This window comes from Protopterus annectens, chromosome 17.part0 (genome assembly GCF_019279795.1).
Source record: "Protopterus annectens isolate FY-2018-M chromosome 17.part0, PAN1.0, whole genome shotgun sequence".
Classification (NCBI taxonomy): Eukaryota; Metazoa; Chordata; order Ceratodontiformes; family Protopteridae; genus Protopterus; species Protopterus annectens.
In genome coordinates this window covers 672283426-672305991 of record NC_056751.1, presented here as the reverse complement: position 1 = coordinate 672305991, position 22566 = coordinate 672283426, and the positions used below count along the sequence as shown (strand labels likewise).

At 39.7% G+C, this 22566-nt stretch overlaps 1 protein-coding gene across 2 annotated transcripts in view; it reads left to right on the top strand.

Moving 5' to 3' along the window:
• LOC122791715 (intelectin-1a-like) overlaps positions 1 to 22566 on the top strand; it is a 655125-nt gene that overhangs the window by 511677 nt on the left and 120882 nt on the right. For both annotated transcript variants that reach the window (XM_044059612.1, XM_044059613.1), the window contains exon 6: positions 19153 to 19273. In XM_044059612.1, coding sequence (XP_043915547.1) covers positions 19153 to 19273 — 121 coding nt within the window. The remainder of the gene's footprint in view (positions 1 to 19152; positions 19274 to 22566) is intronic.

Genomic DNA, 22566 nt, shown 5'->3' with positions numbered 1-22566 from the left:
GATTATGCCAAGTAAGTGCCCTTCACTTATTCAGTTACAAATGCCCTCCACTCTAATCCCTTGCAACAACACAATAGGATCTATAACCATGTTTGGGCACTTCCCTGCTATCTCTGCATCCATCTTGGTGAACACTGGCATCCTGAGACAATGTAACAATTGCCTCATGTACACTGGCAACCACTTAATTCTTGAACAGACAGAGTATGTGAGAGATGCAGTTACATCTTGGTGAACACTGGCATCCTGAGACAATGTAACAATTGCATCATGTACACTGGCAACCACTTAATTCTTGAACAGAGTATGTGAGAGATGTAGCTACATCTTGGTGGACACTGTCATCCTGAGGCAATGTAACAATTGCCTTGTGCACACTGGCGACCACTTAATTCTCAAACAGACAAATATAGTATGTGGCAGATGTAGTTACACATTGACACTGGAGGCAAAACTCTCAAATACAGCCACAAAAAGCCACAAACAGGTTGTCAGTGACTCACACACATAACTCACCTCACCTGCAAAGGACCACACATAGACCCACATATGTAGAGGGTGCTGACATGTAACATACCCAAACTTCAAAGTCTTCTCCGGTACAGTCCTCAGAAACTCTACATGCATGCAGACAATACAATTCCCATCACAAAACATAAAGCCACATTTCACTGTTTCTCAGCTACCAAGCCCAAAAGGCAACATACTAGACAACCCAATATTCTGCTCATAGGTGACTCCACTGCTATGAGACACACTGATGTCCATCTTACCAGGCAGTATAAGAAGAAGGTTACAGTTAGTTCCCTGTCAGGCACCAGAATCTGCCAGATCATGCAAGCACTTGGGTCACTTACCCCTAAGTACCAGTATGACTCAGTCATAGCCCATGTGGATGTGAATGACCTGAGACATACCTTCTTGGAGTATATGAAGAGAGACATGATTGACCTCTCAGAATATGTCACAGGCAGGTATGAGCCTAGCACTGAGTAGCATCCTGCCATTTGAAAGGACGATACCACAATACCAGCAGAAAATGACTGACTTTAACAATTGGCTATGCTACAGGTATCATTCCAAAGGAGTCCAAAACTTGTCAGCCTGGAAGAACATGGTTGACAGGCTATGCTGCTTTGCCAGGGATGGTCTTCACTTGTTACCTCTAGGCTTTTGGATAGTGGCAAAACAGTATCCACCACTATAGTGCATTTTTAGGCATAGCAAAACAGACAAACTTTCCAAAATAACAAAAGCTACTCAGGACAAGCTAAAGGTGTTACTGCTCAATGCTAGGAGACTCAACAAGAAACTGCACTCCCTGGAAGCTCTCCTCACCCTAGAGAATGCTGATGTCTGTTCAGTTATTGAAACACGGTTCAAAGCCATGGAAAGCACGACCAGCAGTGCATGGCTATAATGCCTTTCGTACATTCCAACCACATACTGAACATGAAAAGCAAAAGGCGGAGGTGTATCTATCTACATAAAGGATAAGCACACCTCAAGGCTGGTCATACAAAATGACATGTTTGAGCTACTTCATGTTCCAATAACTGTAGGAAAATCCATTACTATATTTTTGCTAGCTACAGGTCCCCTCTACTATGAATGAGGAAACCCACACATCATACCTGAAGTTACTAGAATCACTCACCAGCCAGCACAATGACATACACATGAGTAATGTTTAACTATCCCTCCATTAATTGAAAGGCGTACACAACCACTAACATGCAGGCCCAAATATTTCTTGACTTTGTTCATAGATTCATAGGTAGGTGCTAGGCTATCAGCCCTGGGGCCTATACAATCCCAGCCAGAAAGGTACCCTGGCTTTTGCCACCCAAGAAAATTATTTTCCTGTGCCACTGTCGAGCAGAGCAACAGAGGTGATCCCCGGGGTGAATTTCCTATTTCCCATCAGATCATTAAGATTTTTCTTGAAGAGTGCTAATGAGGAGCTTTGTTTGATATAGATAGGTAGTTTATTCCAGAGTATGGGAAGTCCCTGGGACAGGAATCTATCCCTCCGGCATGTTCTGTTTATTGTGGTGACAAGGTTTAGGTCCCTAGAGCATGTAGCTCAGAGGGATTGGGATTTCTTTAAGTGGAGCATGTCCAACAGCTCTGGGTTTGACATAGCTTTGTATGTTAGCCAGAGATCACCTCTGAGTAGGAGATATGCGATGGAGTAAAGCTGGAGTTTTTTGAGACGGTCTGCGTAGGGCATCTGTTTGAGGCCGGTAATCCTCTTTGTGAGGTATTTCTGCGGCCTTTCCAGTTGTTGTAGATGTCTTGTGAGGTACATACCAAAAGGGGCATTGTACTCTATAATGGGTCTAATGAGTGATGAGTAGAGGGGAACAATGACCTCTTTTTTCTGGATGAGAAACCTTTTGTGATGAGGTGTGCCACATAGAAGGATTGCCTGACTACTGTGGCGATGTGATTATCAAAGGAGGGACTACTGTCCACCTGTGTCCCAAGGTCTCTTATCACACTTTCAGTGTTAAGTATACTACCGGCTATGTTGTAGTTCATGGGTACAGAGTTTTTACCAAAGGGGATGACAATGCACTTTTTGGCATTGAGCTTGAGGCCACGGCTTTGACACCAGGCATCTGTCTCAGTGAGGCCCATTTGTAGGGTGTCCACATCGTTAGGAGTTACAATTATGGCTCCTAGTTTGCAGTCATCTGCGAACTTCATTAGCCAAAGACCTTCTGTGTTAGCCTGTACTTCAGAGAAGTAGATACCAAACAGGAGAGGACCCAGGACTGAACCCTGTGGTACTCCACTTGTCACTGGTCTGAAGTCAGATTTGGAGTCTGCTACTTTCGCAGTGTGGGTTCTGTCAGTGAGCCATTTGGCAACCCATCTTGTGACATTGGGATTTATACCTAGTTTAGTGAGCTTATCTATAATTCCAGAGTGGGGGATGGTGTCGAAATCCTTGGCAAGATCTAGATAGGCTGTGTGAAACACCTTACCCTTGTCTATGGCTTTGGTGACTGCTTCAAAGAAGTCTATCAGGTTTAGGAGACATGATCTGCCTTTTACAGACCCAAACTGGGAGGGATCCAGAGTTTGGAGATTACCAATGTCTTTGTTTATAAGTTGCATGATGATATGTTCCATGGCCTTGCAGACTAGGCTCGTCAGGCTAATGGTGCGGTAGTTCCCAGGGTCCGTGGTGGCTCCCCCCTTGTGGAGTGGGATAACCGTTGCTGTGCACCATTCAGCAGGCACAAAGCCTGAGATGAGGCTATGATTGAACATGGTACTTAGGTGGGGTACCAGTTCATTCTGTAGTTCATGTAGAACACAGCCTGGGATGTTGTCTGGTCCCATGGATGCTGTGTTCATGGCTTTGGAGAGTGTGGTTTTTACCTGTGCAGCTGTGATTACAGGAACTTTGCATTCTTCCAGTATAGAGATGGGCTCTTTAGGGGGTGAGAGGGGGGTAAATTTAGCACTGAACCTATCTGCCAGGATGTTGGCAATATCAGTTGGGTCTGTATATTTAGAGCCATTGTTCTGTATCTCAGAGCAGATCTGAGTGTTGCCATTGAGATTCTTGACATAGCTATAGAATGCTTTGTGGTTGTCTTTAGAATCAGTGGCAATTTTGTTTTCATAACTAGCTTTGGAGGATTTTATCAGGGATTGCAGCTTCTTACTGAGGCTGACCAGGGAGCTCCTCCACTCATGGGATTTTACTCACTTTTGCAAGAGTTTCTTCCTTCTGTTGTACAGTTTGTTTATGGCAGGGGGACCACCCGATTGGCTTCCTTTTTTTGGGAGGATAGTATCTTGGTTCTGTTTGGGATAACATGATCCATGCACTCATGTAAGTGCTTATAAAGTGCAATTGTGTAGGATTCAGTAGTCATAACTGTATTGTTCATCTGTATGGGTGTCATGAAATTCACCACTTCTGTCTTAAGAAACATGAAGGTGGCTTTGGATAAATTTTTTACCATGGTTTCCTTAATGTGGGGTGGAGGCAGAATGTGGATATCTAGGGTAATTAGGTTATGGTCGGATCGGACCAATGAGGCATTGACTTCAGGTGTGGAACACCGATCACTCATATTGGTAATGACTAGATCTAGGATATTGTTGCCCCTGGTGGGGGTGTGGATAAGTTGATCCAGGGTATTGGAGTTTATGAATTCCAGAAAGCGTTGAGTGAAGGAGTTGGTACATGAGTAGTTTTCCCAGTTAATGGTGGGGTAGTTGAAATTGCCCATTATTAGGGTGTTTGGTTGAACCCTAATATTTTCCAGTATATCAAGAAAAGAAGAGTGGGAATCCTGGGGCATGGTGGGTGATCTGTGGCAAGCTACAATTTGGATTGCAGTTTTGCCCAGAGTTAGTTGCACTTGGATAACCTCGGCTGCATTATGCTGAGCAACTAGCCTGTAGGTGTGGATATCCTTAATGAATATGGACATACCTCCGCCTTTGGTGTTCCAGTCCAGGTTACATGGCCGAAAAGTATGGTATGAGTTATAGCCTGGTAGTACAGGGGTGCTCTCTGGAGCCTTGAACCAGGTCTCAGTCACTGCACAGATATCGATGTTCTCCATTTTAAGGAGTGCCTCGAGTGAGTGCATTTTGAGATTTAGACTTCTAGCATTGAGTAGCATCACCCTCAGTTTTTGCTTGCCTGTTCCTGTTATGGTGGTGAATTTGTCATTTGAACCTTGCCTAAAAAGGCACTATAGGGGCAGCAAGAACCTTAGCCAGTATCCAGAATCCCAGGGGTGACAGGTGCAGGCCATCTCTGGCAAAGCATTGTGGTCTGTCGACCATGTCATCCCAGGCAGACAGACACTGGATCTCTTTAGAATGGCACCAGAAGCTTAGCCAATTGTTGAAGTCAATCATTTTGTCTTTGTACTGCGGCATCATTCTGGGTGGTGGCAGAATGCTACTCAGGGCTAGGGTCATACCTGCCTGGGCTACAAGATCAGAGAGCTCTTCCATGTCTCTTTTCATGTAGTCCAGAGAGGTATGTCTCAGGTCATTCACACCAACATGAACAATGACAGAGTCATATTTGTACTTGTTGTGGAGTTACCTGAGTGCATGGGTTATGTGGTGGATCCTGGCACCTGACAGGCAGCTCCCAGTAACCTTCTCCTTGTTTAGCCTGGTGAGTGGGACATCAGTTTGCCTGACTATAGAGTCACCTATGATTAGTGTGTTGGGTACATTGTTCTGCCTTATTGGCTGTGGTTGAGTGGCACACTGAGTCTGCAGGATATGTGTCATTTGGGTTGTGTTGGGGAGTGGAGGTTGCTTGCATTTCTGCTTTGGAGGTCTCTGTTGCTTGAGCAGATTATTACTGAGAGCCTCTGTGAATGTTTTTGTGTTTCTGTGTGTGGATTTTGGTGGTGTAGATTTAGTGAGACTATGTGATGAGTGTGGTGCGGTGCAAGTGTTTACCTTCTCCTCTTGACTGTCAAGTTCAGTCTTGATTGGAGAGAGCTTTACCTCCAGTTTGGCTAGATTTGTAAATTCAAATGCCCTTCAGCAGTTAGTCTGCACTCCCACTAGAGAAACAAATATCCTAGATCTGGTACTCACAAAATTGGGACAGTGCTGTGCACCCCTAGTTTATTGTTCTCACTATTAATATCAGATCACAAAGTGGCCTCCCTTGAAATAAAGGTAAAACTAGCCCTCCCACCTAACTACAAAAACTTTAAAAACTTCTATAAGGTAAATTACTCCCTATTAAGGGATGGCATAGTTGATTTTCAAGCTCCCCTAATCCAGAAAAACACTGAAGCCTATGCAGAGGCATGCATAAAAGCCCTGTATGACCATATAAATAAGTGCATAGGAACGGTAGTACCCAACTGTAGTAAACCAAGGTCAAACCACAAAAGCCACACTGGTGGACCCTTGGTATTAATAGGTTGTACAATAAAAGGAAGAAAATTGTGTCATGAAGTAGGAGGGAATGTGCACAAATGAGCAAAAAGTACCTCATTAGTCTAAACAAGTGAATCAGAGAACTACTCTAATCTCTGAAAGCAGAATTTAAGATAAAAATAGCCTCCAAAGCTAAGGATAACCATAAGGCATTTTTCAGTCATGTCCACAATATTAAGGGCAGCACCAATGTACAGAATTAGTTGTACATGGCATCGTCTTTACTCAACCAGAACATATAACAAATCTGCTGTCCAACAAATTCTACTCAAGTTTCACCTCCACATCACCCTCGGTTCTCCCCCAGGAAATACCCTCCACCACTCTACCACCAATTATCACTAAAGAACAGATTGCCAATATGCTCTCTAAATTTAAAGATATGGGTTCACTGGGGCCTGACGATAACCAGGTTGCCTCTTATGCTGATTAAATAAAGACTTATCAGGCCCTTTAGGATCTCTAATCACAGCCTCTGGACTAGATTTGTCTCAATATAGTGGAGGATAGCAACAGTCATCCCTTTGCATAAAGGGAGACCATCTACTGACCTGGGAAATTATATATTCATAAATTTGAATAGTCTTATATGTCAGCCATGGAAAGAATAACCATGGACCTGATAAATAATGACATAAGAAACCTCCTAACACTGGGCCTGACCCAATTCAGCTTTGCTAAGGGCAGGTCATGCCTACTAAATCTGTTGGATTTCTTTGAGGAAGTCACTAAGGCCATGGAGGAGGCTAAAACAGTACATACTGCCTTACTTGACCTGGCGAAGGCATTTATTTATTTATTTTATTTTACATTTGTTGACCAGGCTAGTCCAACTGGATATATGTCCATTTTCAGTGGGGCCTGGGGAGAAAAGCTCCACAGAAAGAGTAAAATATAAAAAAAACACCGGTACAATTCAAGGTTTTGTCAATCATAACATATCATTGCATATAATATCTAATCAGGAAAAAAAAAAATAAAAATAATCATAGTGCATACCAGCTATGGATATGCATACAAAGTATGTTCAGTTACACTCTAGAATTTAAATACACACACAAATATTGTTAGTAGTTAAGTAAGCAAGCTTATACAGGTAGGAAGATTAGTGTCCAGAGGCGATGTAGGAAGTTAGTCTGGGTTTGACACAATTCTCCACTCAGGTATTATAAACTCACTCACAAAACTGGGCATAAATCCCCTGTGTCACCAGATGGATAGCCAATTGGCTCATAGATTGGGCACATGTGATTAAAGTAGGTGAATCCAGATCCAGCAAAAGACTAGTTACTAGTGGTGTGCCACATGGTTCACACATGGAACCACTCCTGCTGTTTTGAATACACTTCTCTGAAGTCATGGCTAACATGGAAGGCCTCTGGATGACAATGTTTGCCAGTGACTACAAGCTGGGGACAATCACTGAATCTCCCAGTGATGTAGATATCCTTCAGGAGGGTCTAAATCAGACAAATGACTGGTGCCATAACCATGGCCTCAAACTAAATAAAAAAAAAGCATTATCATACACTTTGAGAAGTCAAATACCCCTGCAAATTTCAACACTGATAGTACACCCCTAAGAGTAGACTCAGAGATAAGAGATCTAGGCACACAGATAGATAGTAGCCTGAACTTTGACTACCATGTGTCCACAGTGGTGAGGAAGTCCTTCTATGTGGCACAACTTATAAGTAAAGGTATGTTATCCAGACCCAAGGAAATTATAGTCCCGCTGTACTCAGCCATTATTAGACCAATAATCAGGTACAGTGTACCATTTGGAATGTACTTGACTATGCACTTATAACAGTTGGAGTGACCTCAGTGGTTCCTCACAAAGAAAATCCATGGTGCAAACAGCATGTCCTATGTGGATAGACTAAAAGCCCTATCCCTTTACCATGTCTTCTACTGACTATTAAGGGGTGACTGACCCCAGACTTACAAGACACTCACAAATCCAGCCCTGATGGAGCTGATACACATCCTCAAGTCAAACAGCACATGGGTCATGGGTCACCTGATCTAGGGATTTAAACTTAGCCAGTGACTCAAACAAAGCATGCTGGAGAGACAGATACATGTCTAAGAGATTGCCCCTTCTTTGGAACAGGCTTCCTCGTCACATTAAGCATAGGCTTTCCCTGGTCTTCTCCAAATGCAGTTTAGACTAATGGATGGGGAATCACAAATTCACACCTGGGTAGTGTCTCAAGGCATAGGCACAAATCCATACCATTGTCTTACCCCTAGGGGCCATATATTGGGTAACATCAGGTTATATTGGCTAGGCTTGGAAGGGCTCTTAAGCCATTAGCCTAGTAATCTCCTATGAACCTATGAACCTACATATTATATACGTGGCATGATGACTAATAACAACATATGGATACGTTCTCCAGTTTATATGACACATATGTTCACATTACTCATGTTACTACTTTGTGTTAGCACACTGTTAAAAATGTTATATCTTACAATATCCATTGCACATATTACTATTAGTAATGAGAAACTCAAACTCAGCTATGTACCATACATTCACACAGAATACAGGTAAGATATTTAGCATGTATTACAGACTTTGGTCTGTTCTTTTCATACATAGCATTAGGTGTCAATAGTTATTCTGAATCCAATAATAAGAACATTTGTGTAAACTGGATTCAAACCCTGCATCACCAGTTCTATGTCTTTACTCTCATTTCATGTATACATTGTGCCACAGAGATGCATACCTAACAGGTAGAATTTATTCATGTAATACTTTCGAGAGTGCTGACATCCACACAGCGGTGACAGATTCTGTTGTACTACAGAAGGCAGCCCTAATTAAATTGTTCACTTTTTTCCTTAGGAATTGAGCTATAATTCACTGCTAAGGACTGCTGCCAGTCTGGAGTGTATAATGCCAAATGACATATAAATGATGAAGGAAAAGAAAAAAGTTTTACTGAAATAGAGTAAACATTATGAAACAAGTAGTTAAAATATATAGTTATATTTCCTCAACTTTGTTGTGTTTCAACATGAGCATATGTTCTTTAAACATAGCTATGTTCACACAAATGCCACTGTAGCTGGATTAGAAACCCAGGACAGTAGGGCATTCCCAAGGCACACTTGAGATTCGTATCAGTATGTGTCACATGCACACACATAAAAAGGAGGTTACATATACTCAAGATGTGACATAGTAAGAAGTGATATAATAGGTGCAACTGAACCAAGTTCTGACCTTTTCCTGTGTAATGTGCAGTTAACTGTATGAATGATGTGATACTGACAAGAGAGAATATAATCTTTCCTCACACAACATAAAATTAAAAAAACTGAAGACTGCAGCTCTTTTCTTCTCTTTATTTCGTGAACCTCATTCAAAGAGCTGTGCTTCTCTAACAAGACTGCTATTTGCATTGCCTTGCAGCTGATATATTTTTTTCAATGCTTAATGCACTTCCTTTGAATTGCAGACACAAATTACTCAGAGTCAGAAACTGTTGTTATAAACAATGCATACAAATGTTAGGAGGTCAATGTAGTCGCAGACTTTTTTTGTAAATCACTTTTCCCTGACACACCCTTAGTAAGTATACATCAAAAAGCACTGACTGTGAAAACCTGATTGATACCACAGTCAGACTTTTCTTTCATACTTGCTAGCACTTAGCAGGTAACACATCTTAGAGCTTGTCCTATAAGAGGTAGGGCATGTGCCTTCAGACATGTAGGTTTTTACACCATGTTTACTTTCAATGCACTTGTGCTGATTTTGGAACTCATGTATGCTAATGAGTATACACTTTTGCTTTACAGCTTCCTGAATAACTCCATCATGTTGTATTGGTTAATTAGCACGTAATTCAGCTACTTATGCTTTTATTAGCATATTCCGCCATTTACCTATGTTTTGCATCTCTATACTAACTGTAAAGCCATTTCATGAATATGAAATAGCACTCTGTTGTTTGTATGGTGCACAGTACTGTGTACAGAACAGATGACTTAGTGCGGCCATTAATGAGTCTTGCCCATTCCCTTCCTGAACAGATAACATGCCACAGTGATTGTTTACCATATACCCCATTCTGCAAGGTAAAAGTAAAAGCCAAATTCTTCATATTCATGTCTTTTAACAATGGCTGTCACTTATCCAAGATATTTTTAAACGTCTAATTCATTATATTTTCACATCATTCACATTAATGCATATACCTGCATTTCAGTTTTATAATAAATTCAAACTGTGAAAATTAGTCTCTAAAGAATAAGGTAGTGACTAGTGCATATTATTATTTATTTATTTTTTACATGTCTTTAATCTACAGCAGTAAGTTCCACTATAATTCAGATATGCATCTTTATTTAAAGGTGCATTCACTAAATTTACCTGATCAGTTGTAATTGGTATGCTTGAGTGAGAAAATGAAAGATGTCAACATAATTACACATTTAGATACAAAATAAACATGAAATAAACACACAGATTCAATTATTCTTGTCTGCTAATATCCCATGTCTAGTTGCCACTGAGCAGATATTTACTTCTCACATCAAAGCTATGGCTGATAAAGACTACAAACATGGAAGAGTCATAAGTTCCCCAACAGATCTCCAGATTTTCCAGGAAGGCCTAATAGTCACAGTGGCCTCTGACTGATGAAGTCTGCTGTTCACTGCAAACTCAGAGCTGTTACAAATCTCCCAAATTACCTCCATATAATTTAGGTGAGCCTAAAACACACTAACAAGTGGTGCTTGGTCATTCATCTCAAATTAAATGCCAAGAAATGCAGCATTATGTCTTTTGGATAACCTATACATCCATGCTCAGTTCACATAGGTGACACCCTCCTTAAAAATTGACTCTGTCATTAGTGACTTGGGTACTTCCATAGAAAACAACCTATTTTTTACCACCATGTGTCAACTGTTGTTAGGAAATCTTTGTATTTAGCCAGATTAATCACCAGGAGAATGTCTTCTAGATCTAAGGAAGTCATCATCCCCTCTACTCTTTCATTATCAGGCCTGTAGTAGACTATAATATGCCCTTTTGTATATACTTGTCTAGACATGTGGTTCATCTCTCAACTCTGCTATTTTGACTTATAATGTCAATTAATGGCATGTCCTTGTGCCACCATGACTAGCTTCTTTATCTTTTTGTTTTCCATTTCCTATCAGTTTCTGACAGGGAACATATGCCTAGGATATAAATACTCAAAGGAAACTGTCCTATGTAATCTCCTACCCATCCAAAAAATGTATATATGTATGTATGTAATAACAGCCTAAACATCCACTCAAGATATCTAAACTTCTACCAAACATAAACAGAACCTGAGGGTGAGATAGCTATCACAGAGAATTCTCTTAGATGTAAAGCAGAGTACTGTCACTTTTTAAGCATAACCTTGATGACTGGATTGGAAACTGTAAGTTCACCTCTGGTCTAACCCCTAAGCCCTAATGGAGTGGGATTGAAACTAGGTGTAATATACTTAATTCTGATGGGGTCTGGTATACATTTCTTTTCTTGGTAAATTCTAATTATGATATTGTGGTTAGGCTACAAATGGTCCACCAGAAATATAGCCTATTATCCTATGAACCTATGAACCCATTGAGCTGGCAGACACTTTCATATGATAGTTTCAGAATGCAATGATTTCATTCCTCAGTCAATACAGGGTAATACTGAATGCTGTAATGACTGAAGTAGAACACTTTATTGGCAAATAATAGCACTATGTTGTACATTCCTCCAGTACTTTGCTCAGTTTTGTAGAGATTCCTTCTGTACTATTGGAGTCCACCATTTACGCTGAATGCTACAGAACTGTACTGTAAAGGCATGATGTGTCTTGTATTGTCAGCGCTTACCAAGCTCTTCCCTACACAAAATCAGGCTTATTATATAGGAGCTGAGTCAGTTCTACAGAGCAGGTGTAAGATCTTGGATGAAACTAACTGCACAGTGTTAAGGTATCATTTACTGCCTGTTTGTGCTTCTGATTCTCAAATACTGTCTGAAAAGCTGCATGCAGAATTTGAACCCACTTATTGTTGTGGATATCTTGTGTGAGTGGCTGGTGCTGTGTTGTGAACATGTGACCCTATTTGTCTCTCATATGCTTCCTTACTATTGGTTCAACGTCTTTGTCTCATGGGCTATATGAATGTCTAGTATTTGGTACATGGTTTATGATGTGACTTCCTTTGTCTGACATTACAAGGCTATACTTTCATCTGAGCTCTTCCAGTACTCTGCATGTTTGTTTATAGTCTATTAGATATTGCCCATCTCCTGGGCTATCTGCCTCTCTACATATTTGGAACTTCAGTACACTTTTCTTATGTCTTAGAATCTAGCTGCAAATCATCCATCAGTTTATAAGATAAACACTAAAGTGTAGCAAAATGAAAATTAATGTCTTTTTTTTCAGCACAGAGAAAAGCTGAACTGGATTATGGATGGTGAGGGGTTATACAGTATATACAGGTTCATAGGAGGTTACTAAGCTAATGGCCCTAGAGCCTTTACAAGTCTAGCCATGTTATACCTGAGTTACCCTAATTGACCTTGGTTAGATGGTCATTATTTGTAAAGCGAGTCTATGATCAGTGTCAGCTACCCCTGTCCATGAGGGACAAAGGTGGTATGTAATATATATATATATATATATATATATATATATATATATATATACACACACACACACACACACACATATATAAAATATATATGTGTGTGTGTGTGTGTGTGTGTGTGTGTGTGTGTGTGGACATACATTGAAATATCGAAGTAAAAACACATCGAATGAAACTATAAAATATTGATTTAAAATGATCAAAACACAAAATAATGGAAAAAAAACTTCATATGTTTTCCCTGATAATTATGAATACCAACTATGATACTGTAAAACAGCAGGGAAAGGGCCAATTCCCACTGCCTTTTGTTCCATGGCCGCCCATAAATTAACTCCAGTAGATGTGAGTAAATGAGTTTCAATCACTTCTGCCAGCTGTAAAAATGTTCAGTATTACATAGCAAGACGTTGTCCCGTTCGATTCTCAGCTAGAGCGTCATCTGTGTGGAGGCATACGTGAATGGGGCATGCCTTCGTTGAAGGTTGTGCATCAGGGCTGCTAACCCAGTATGTAAAAATCCACTACCAATCATTAGCGGACCAGAGTTCCGCTGTGGTGACCCCTAACCGGGAAAAGCCGAAAGACACAAACAAATTAAGAACAGTTGCTATATGGACTGCTTCCATATCTATCTTTATTTATCTACATATCTATAGCTAGACATATATGGATTCCTATTACAAGAACGGAAGTTCACTACTTCAAACTTGTAATAGGAAACCTCACTTCTGAGAAAGTTCACTTTAACGAAAGTGAACTTTTGCGTAAGTGCACTTCACCGAAAACACCGCATCACAGTGGAGGACATAAAAAACAAGCTATGTCCTCCACTATGGAGCCATAGTCACGGACTTTAGGGTTAGGGCATGGGTTAGGGTAAGGGGATAGTTAGTAAAGCTATCCCCTTACTCTAACCCATGCCCTAACCCTAAGGTTCGTGGCTATCGCACCATAATGGAGGACATTGCTATGTCCTTCACTGCACTGCAGTCGTCACAGATCTTAGGGTTAGGACACGGGTCATGGTAAGGTGATAGCCTGTAGGGCTATCCCCTTACTATGACCTATACCCTAATCCTAATGTCTGTGAGTACTGCACGGAAGTTCAGTATAACACCCGTTCATTGTACTGAACATTGCCTAAGTGCACTTTCGCTGCAGTGAGCATTCCATGCACTATTTCGAATTAGTGAAAATTCGATCTAGTGTATGGAACCCATATATATATATATATATATATATATATATATATATATATATATATATATATATATATATATATATATATACACACATCTACACACACACTGTATATAGACATATATATATATATATATATATGGGTCTACTTCTAAATTTTGAACTTTCGGAACATTGAATTACACCATAAGATCGATATTTTGAAAGTTTGAACCATTTAAATGCAGATCACCATACAGCTTGGAATGGTATATTTACTGTAATCCCACCCCTTCAATTATTTAAATTTATTTGCATCCATCACACATTATTTCATATAGTACCAAAATACAAAAGTAAACCCCTTTCAGTCCATTGCTGTTTTAAAAAAAAAGTAATTCCACCAACCTAACTTTTACTTTTAAGCAGAAAACTCAAGTTACCTACTTTCTTCTCTTACTTCTACTCTTTAGAGTGCATTTTGCTTTTCAATCTTAAGCATCCTTTACCCTGTTACTCCTCTCTACTTCTAATTCTCTAAAACCTCTCTACTTGACTACACTTTTTTCTCATCTGTTAAACCTAGCACTTGCTCCTACTACCACTTGCTCCTACTACCACTCACTCTATAATGAGACTCCAACCCCAAAATGCAAAACCCATTTCTCCCACCCACCACATCCCGGCTCTCTTTTTAGTTTTTTTTTTTTTTTTTGTCTAGTCCTTCCTGGTAATTGAGGTTCCTGTCCAGTTCAGCTATGCCTCCTGCTCTGGAATATTGAGGCAATGTTACAATTGCCTCATGTACACACCCAACCCTCTCCTCACACAAAACACACAAATAGATGCAGAATGCAACTGAGAGGCCAAACTGAGGAGGATTGCTCTTTCTAGTGTAGGACTCTTGCAATCAGAAGGGGGCCCAACTACTCCACACACACTAGGTTACTACCACATCACATAGTACCATCACAACTCACATACACATACACATCAAAACACACAAAGACACACTCTGAAAAATCTGAAATCTGCAAGAAAATCTACCAAAGCAGCCACAACCACCAGAGCAACCAGAACACACCTACTGTAACACACACACTACACAGTCAGGACACAAAACAGTCACAGCCCTTAAGGCCAAACACAATGCCAGACACACAAACACAATGCACCACACACACTAGTCACAGGACACTAGTCACCCGCACTGAGTGGGTCCAAGGTACTGAACGCTGGCCAAAGCCGCTGCCTGTCTGCCGTGGTGCTCTACCACCGCCACACATAGAAACCACTCATGTCTCTCAGCAGCAGGTACAAGTCATTGTCAGTCATTGTGTCCACGGTGTAAACGGACTGGCACGTCCTGAGACGCGACCAAAAAAGATGATGAGGAGAGACTCTGATTATATAGCCCAGGCAGTAGGTATGACCCCTTGACCTCCTTTCCTTCCTAACCAGACCAATGATAAGACATACAGAGATGAGATATCGTTTTAACAATTGGCTTAAACTCTATGGTGGCATTCAAATCTGCCTGGGATGACATGCTGGATGATGATGACCTGGGAGAAGGCGCCGGCTCAAGCCTGCGCCCTTTGGCTCAGATGTTGCGAAGCTGGACCTGGAGCACTCTTGCCCCTTTAGGCTCTTTTTAGGCAAGGCTCAAATTCTTTACCCAAGGCTCAAAAAACAAAAAACTAAGTAAGGCGGGTAAAAAAGCTCAATGCCAGAAGTCAAAATCTCAAAATGCACGCCTTTCAGGCTCTCAAAATGTGCGCCCCAGTGCAGTCAGTGAAACCAGTGAAAATGTCTGTGACCCCAACCTGAGAGCAGGCCCCCTTCTACCTCCAGCCTCATATCCCAGGTTAAACCCCCCAACAATAAGAAAGGAGGGGGGGCATCCATATTCATCCAAGACACCACAAAGGGTAAGACTCAAGGCTGCCACGATGCATCGGCATCAAGACAGGTGGCGCGCTCAACCACAACACGCCAGCTGCAATTCAGCTAAAGTGCCACTCCAACCATAGAACTCAGGACTCACACACACCACCACACCAAACTGACAGACACTACCCTAAACTCCATAAAACCATCAGAGGGATAAATTTCAATACACATCAGCCCCAACTTCACATCAACTAAAATCATACCCAAACAACTTCAAAGCCCAACCACCCTGAATCAAAAGTTCCTGGAATTCATAAACTCTTAATGCCATGGAACAACTAGTCACCATCCCGATCATCTCAGAAAACATCTCAATCACAACATCATCTCATGGACCCTACTGAGCACAAAACAGAAAAACGTAAGGAACTTCGAAAGCACTGAAGGAACCACTAAAATCACACGTGAAAAAGGTCCTACCCCCCCCGACGAAAAGGAAAGCCAACTTAACAATCTCAAAGACTAGTTCACTTCTATCCTCAGCTTTGACTCGACTTACAAAACTGCCGCCAAAAACACAAACAAATGCCTTCTACCAGCACCTGCCAGTCTGCATGACCCCAGCCATAACAACTCTCTCCAACAAAAGGAGAGCAAGCTAGGCAAAGATAAGGCAAAATTAAAGTAAAAACAAAACAAAAAGACAAAACTAAACAAAAATAAACTCAACAACAGGAATTCAAAAAAAAATAAACCAAAGAGACAAAAGAGTAAAAACTAAGAAACTATATGATCACTATAAGTAAAAAATTTTGAGAAAAAATGAATCAAATAAGTAAAAAAACAAGAAAAACTATCAAAATAATGTAGAAGCCATGGAGAGGATCATAATGGACCCACCAAAGCCATTGATAAAGTTCCTCACCAGGGTCTCAAACATCTGTCGGCCTTGTTCAAGAGAAATTGCAATCTTGGAGTTGGTATATTTAATTATCAGTGTCACTGCTCAAACAGGCACAGCAAAAAAATTTTGTTTTTATGTTTATTTTTTATTTAACTTTCAAATTTTAGAAATGTCGATCTTATGGTCTCAACCACAAGCAATGGGCTGAAGGCTTGAAATTTAAATGCCCTCGGGCAGATAGCCTAGTATGAACCTATGAACCTATGAACCTATATATATAAAGTTTATTATTGGCATTCCGAATCTGTTTCGTTTGACCATCATCTTACAGAATGTCGACCTGAAATGTTGAATCTGAAATGCTGAAAAGTAAACTAAAGTAAAAATGAATACATTGACAACCATGGTTTGATGTATTTGGCATAGCAGGAAGTGAATGGTATGTTAATGCTACTGATTTGCAGGGGGACAGGGGGAGGCTATGCCCCTCCTGCACCCCCATGTGGAGGGCTGCATCCCCCAGCTGCACCCTGCACATTAATTATACCAACTCTGAGTTCGCACTACACTGGGGAAATTAGCTAATTCTCTGTTCCCCACTTAACGGCGATCTCCCAGCATGTTGAATCAGGAATGATCAAGTGTAACTTGTCACTCAATCATTCAAAATCGAGCACTGTTGGTTCAATTCACTGCCATTTTGAAAACAGTGATAGAAATTTCAGTGTAAATCTATATATATATATATATATATATATATATATATATGTGTGTGTGTGTGTGTGTATATATATATATATATATATATATATATATATATATATATATATATATATACGGGTCTACTACACATGATCGAAATTTCATATGACTGAAACTCATTTGACTGAAACTCATAACTCTGACACATTAAAGTAAAAGGTATATTCCCTTTTCCCCACTGTAGTGTGATCCTAGAGTTAGTATATATAGTTAGGGGGTGTTGGGGCACAGTCCCCCACATAGTTTAGGTATATATTGTCTTCTGCAAAGAGTTATTCATTGCAGTTAAAAGTATCCATCTGTATGTTTTAAAATGTATAATGTATGTGGGGGGGCTACAACTACCACACCCCCAATTTGGGGGGCTGAGCCCCTCACACCCCCCTAACTATATATAGTAACTCCAGGATCGCACTACAGTGGGGAAAAGGGCATATACCTTTTACTTTAATGTGTCAGTGTTATGAGTTTCAGTCAAATGAGTTTTCAGTGTTTTGAACTATTGATGTTCTGGTCTCCATCAAATGTATTTCAGTCATATGAAATTTCGATCATGTGTAGTAGACCCATATATGTGTATGTGTGTATGCATGTATGGGTCAAATAAATGTTTGCCTTTTTCTTACAATGGCGTTCAATTAAATACAGTTTAGTACTTCAGAATGATGCCATTTCTTCTGCTTATAATCCTTCAGACTGGAGTTACTAAATACAAATAAGTCCCTGCTTTATTCTACTATAGTGATGAATTTTCTCTGCTGTTGTTACACTTAAATGTTTTCTGCAGAAAACAGCTCTGGATTGTATGCCTACTGTGCTAGGCTGAGAAAATCACTTAACCAAATATTACTCTTGGTTCAACCCTATAAAGGAACAGTGTGTCCAGATGGTTTACCCTGTTAACAAAGTGGAGTGATCAGGGGGACTTTAGTGTTATGGATGGGCAGTTACATTTTATGTTTAGGGAGTGATCTGAGATTTTAGGTTTAGGAATGGGGTGGGTTGGAGTTTCAGGGATATGGAGTAAGGATTTGCACTAGGAACTGGGTGGGAGTTTTAGTTTTAGGGATAGGGTCTGGTTGGACTATACAGCTTATCAGGGTTGGGTGTTACAAGGGCTAAGTAAGTTGTTTTAACTACAAGGCACATAATGTTACAAAACTTGCACATTTATTAGGATTTATTTTTCATGAAAGCTGACTGAAATGTGAGATTTCTCAAGGAAGAAAGGGTAATGCCTAGTTAACAAACTAGCAAAACTAAACATTTTGTAGTTTCCTAAATACAATATTAGTGAACTTTCAGCATAATATGCTGGCACATTTTAAGTTTAGTTTTTCTTCACTGGGAAACTTTTGATGCTTAAAAGTGGTAATGACAATTCAAATTAATTTGAAGGGTTCATTCTGTTTATGGGTCCCTATCAGTTCAGCAAAAATGAGTTCAGCGAACAGCATTTTCAGTGCACTTACATCAGAGATGCCGTTCATCGAACTGTCCATACTGAGATTGCAGTACAGTGAGGATCAGGATATTTGCCCTTTTCCCCACTGTAATACGATCTTGGAGTTGGTATATATAATTAGCGGGGGGTGTGGGGCACGCAGCCCCCCACATGATGGAAATTTGATGAAGGGCATTTCTGATGAAATGCTGTTCATTGACGTGACGGTACGTTGTAGTGATATAGACCCCAATTTCTGAAATGAGATTTTCAACTAAATTGTTTCCTGTGGTGGAATAAAACTAACATGAATTTGACAAAACATCATTAAATATATTATGCATTTTTAACTTTATTTTAGAAAATGCCTCTTGTCTGGAATACTGGAACCTGCCAAACTGACAACGGTCCAGCCATACCTATCATCTATGATTTTGGAGATGCAGAAAAAACTGCTAACTTATATTCACCAAATGGTCGGAGTAAGTAAATTGAAGTAAAATAAATTGTTTACATTCTTTTTCTAGTTGTTAAGTACAAATTGAACAAGCACCTTTGTCCAACTGTTAGAAGGGTTTTTCTCACATACTGTTTACATAAAATACCTTACACATACAAAATGAAAAGAACATATCAATGTTTTTTAATTTCTCCAAACATTTTGGGTTTCTAATGATGTGACAGGATTGGACCCCATTCCTAAGTCAATTCCAATTCATAAAATTAGAACTATTTCAGTCTGATGTTTGCCAAGAGTGTTTGCAACTCTTGCAATGTGCCTAGACTTGCCTCCTTTGTAATTCACATGGGGTTGTATGTACTGGTAGCATATCTAACTATGATTGTAAATTCTTTTTTATTAGACAGATTGCTCCTTCTGCTATTGGAACTGTTTGGGTATCTTTCTTCCACATTATCATTTCTGCTTTCAACTCCTGGATTGTTATAACCTTGTGTCTCTCTGTACATAAGACTATAATCACTGGGTGTAGCAATTTCAGTGGTCAATATTGGTTTTGTTTTATTTTTATTTGTTTGTTTTTTCCCCGTGACTAATATATTTGGTTTTCTTGCTTCACTTTTTTGGTCTGTTGGTATTGAGTTACCCCATTGTGATATAAACTTCATCATTGTTGATAATGTTGTTGGTCCTATTTCCAGTGCTTTTCAGTTACTTCTATATTGCAGTGTTTGCACGATCGTTAATGCAACCATTGTTGCATATTGTTGTGCTTTTCAGTAAACTTACCCACAGCCATAAATGTATCACACCCAGCAACAAGATGTACAATTGTTTCTAGCTCTGTTTTACAGAGCCTGCATCTGTCTGTTTCTCTCACTTTTTATGTAGAACTTGTAAACCAGCATGCATAGTCTGCTATCATGGTTTGCCATTATTAGCCTTTCAAGTTTTATTTCAGTTCACCACTCCTTAACCATTACTGTATCAAATCTTAGTCAACATGAGGTTGTTTTAGAAGTTTTCTATATTTGCCACTATATTTCTGGACTTTTCCTTTCTTTTTTCATTTCCTGTGGTCCTTTCTCAATATTTTTTATGCATTCAGTTGCTGCCTGATATTTGTTTACTTCTGTTTTGATTTCTATTCCCACTTTATTCAAAACCATTCTGTTAAACTAAGTAAAGATGCCATCTTAGACTTCTTCTCTTCATGCTTTCGAACCTTTGCTATTTTTGGATCTGATGAGGTCAGCAAATAAGTATGCAGTCCCACGATTGCAGACCTATACAGGTAATCAGTTTTGGCAAGTCCCATGCCTCCTAAAAAGTGAGAGATATATAATCTTCGTAAGCACTGGCTTTTATATACCATTTGATAAGCATAAACTACTTTTCTTGACCCTGATTCAAAAATACCTGCTTTCAGTGTAAATGACCACTTACACTAAGAGCAGGTGTTTTGGAATCGGGTAAAGTAGTAATCCTGTTTATAGACGGATGTTAAACTGAAGTTGCTTACACTGAGAGCAAATCTTTCAGAATTAGTACAGGCTTACACTGAGGGCAAGTCTTTCGGAATTTGCACTTTGCTATTTGGGGCTAGTCAGTCACACCAAAGGTATAAGTTAGAATATGAAGAGCAAACTGATTTATAGCTTGTACTTTATTCTTAGATGTCAAAGGCAGTTTCAATATTATTTTCAGACTCATGAAATATTCCTTATTGAGCTTTGTTCTCACCTGTTCATGTTTTTATTGCCAGCCTTTCATCTATTCCCAAATATTTATACACTTCCTCCTGCTTAAGTTCCTTTATATCACATTTCTCCCAGGTTTATATTTTCTTGGTGCTGCAGCTTTCCTTTTCAAAATGCTGCGTTTGTACATTTATCAAGATCAAATGTCATTCTGGTGTCATCTGAAAATGCTTTGATCATTTGTAGTTTTACTTTCAGATCTGCATCTGGTGAACTATATAATTTTAAGGCATCTACAACAAGTAAATGAGATGTCTTTGATTTCTGGGAGCAAAGTTATAACCACAACCTACCCTTTCAAGTAAAGTTAATCATTTTATTGTATTACAGTGCGATTTTATGCACACACATTCTTTAGGGAAGTTGCTTATTACCACATAAGGCTTTGTAACATTTTACACTGCTTTACCAAAAATTACAAACAGGAAAATAAAATAGTAAGATTATGAAGCCAAATTGCTTTTATCTGTGTTTCAGAGAACATAGGATGTGCTGATTCCAAAAGGCAACATTGTTAGATAATGGAAAACATCAGTTTCTGCATATAATGACTATGATTCAGAAACTTTCAAACCCATGTGGCAAGTGATTTTGCACAAAGAGTGATCACATTTTTTGTGCCACAAAGCCCTAGTCAGTCTCTCAAGGCTGGCAGCTAAAAAGTCAATAAGGAATTGGAAGTTGAGGGTCATTCCAAAAATCTCTGAGGTGTTAGGGATCATGCAGGCCCAAAAATGTTTGAAGTGAGTACTAATCAACTGGGTGGGTCCCTGAAGCTGAATATTAAATGGAATTAATAGGAATCAAAGTTGCAGTTATTGGGAGATGGTGGCACCCCTCTTAAAACAATGTAAAGTGGGGTCAGTTGTTCTATTATTTGATAGATAGTACTATAAAGTATGTTACATTATACAACAACCCCCCCCCATTAATATTAAAAAGTTGCACGTTGTAAATCAGAGTTATAGTAATGGAAAAAGGTCCGGTCACCTGGACTTTTTCAATTACTATAACTCTTTTTTTTTTTACAGCAACGGAGAAAGCAAGATCTCCATTGCTTCACACTGTCTCGCTATGTTAAACTCGTTTAACATAGCGAGACAGCATTAAAAAAAGCAACAGACATTCTCTGTTGCTTTTTTTAAAGCTGTCTCGCTATGTTAAACCCATTTAACATAGCGAAACAGTTTGTAAAAAGCAACGGAGATCTTGCTTTCTCCATTGCTTTTGCCCACAGCTCTGATGTACTCTGTAGGCATATGCATGTGCAGTACATCAGAACTTCCACAGAATACCAGACAGCTGCGGAAGGGCAGCAAGGAGGCATTATACAATGCCATTATTTAAGAAAATTAATTATTGTTTTTCTTAAATAATGTCATTGTATAATAGCAATAACCCACTTCTGGGTGTGGGTAATGCTGCATTTACCCACGGTTGGCTTTGTTTGGTCACTCGGGCTTTGCCCTCGTGACCAAACCAGGCCAACTGTGGGTAAATCCAGCATTACCCACACCCAGGCATGGGTTATTGCTATAGTAACCCACATGAGAGT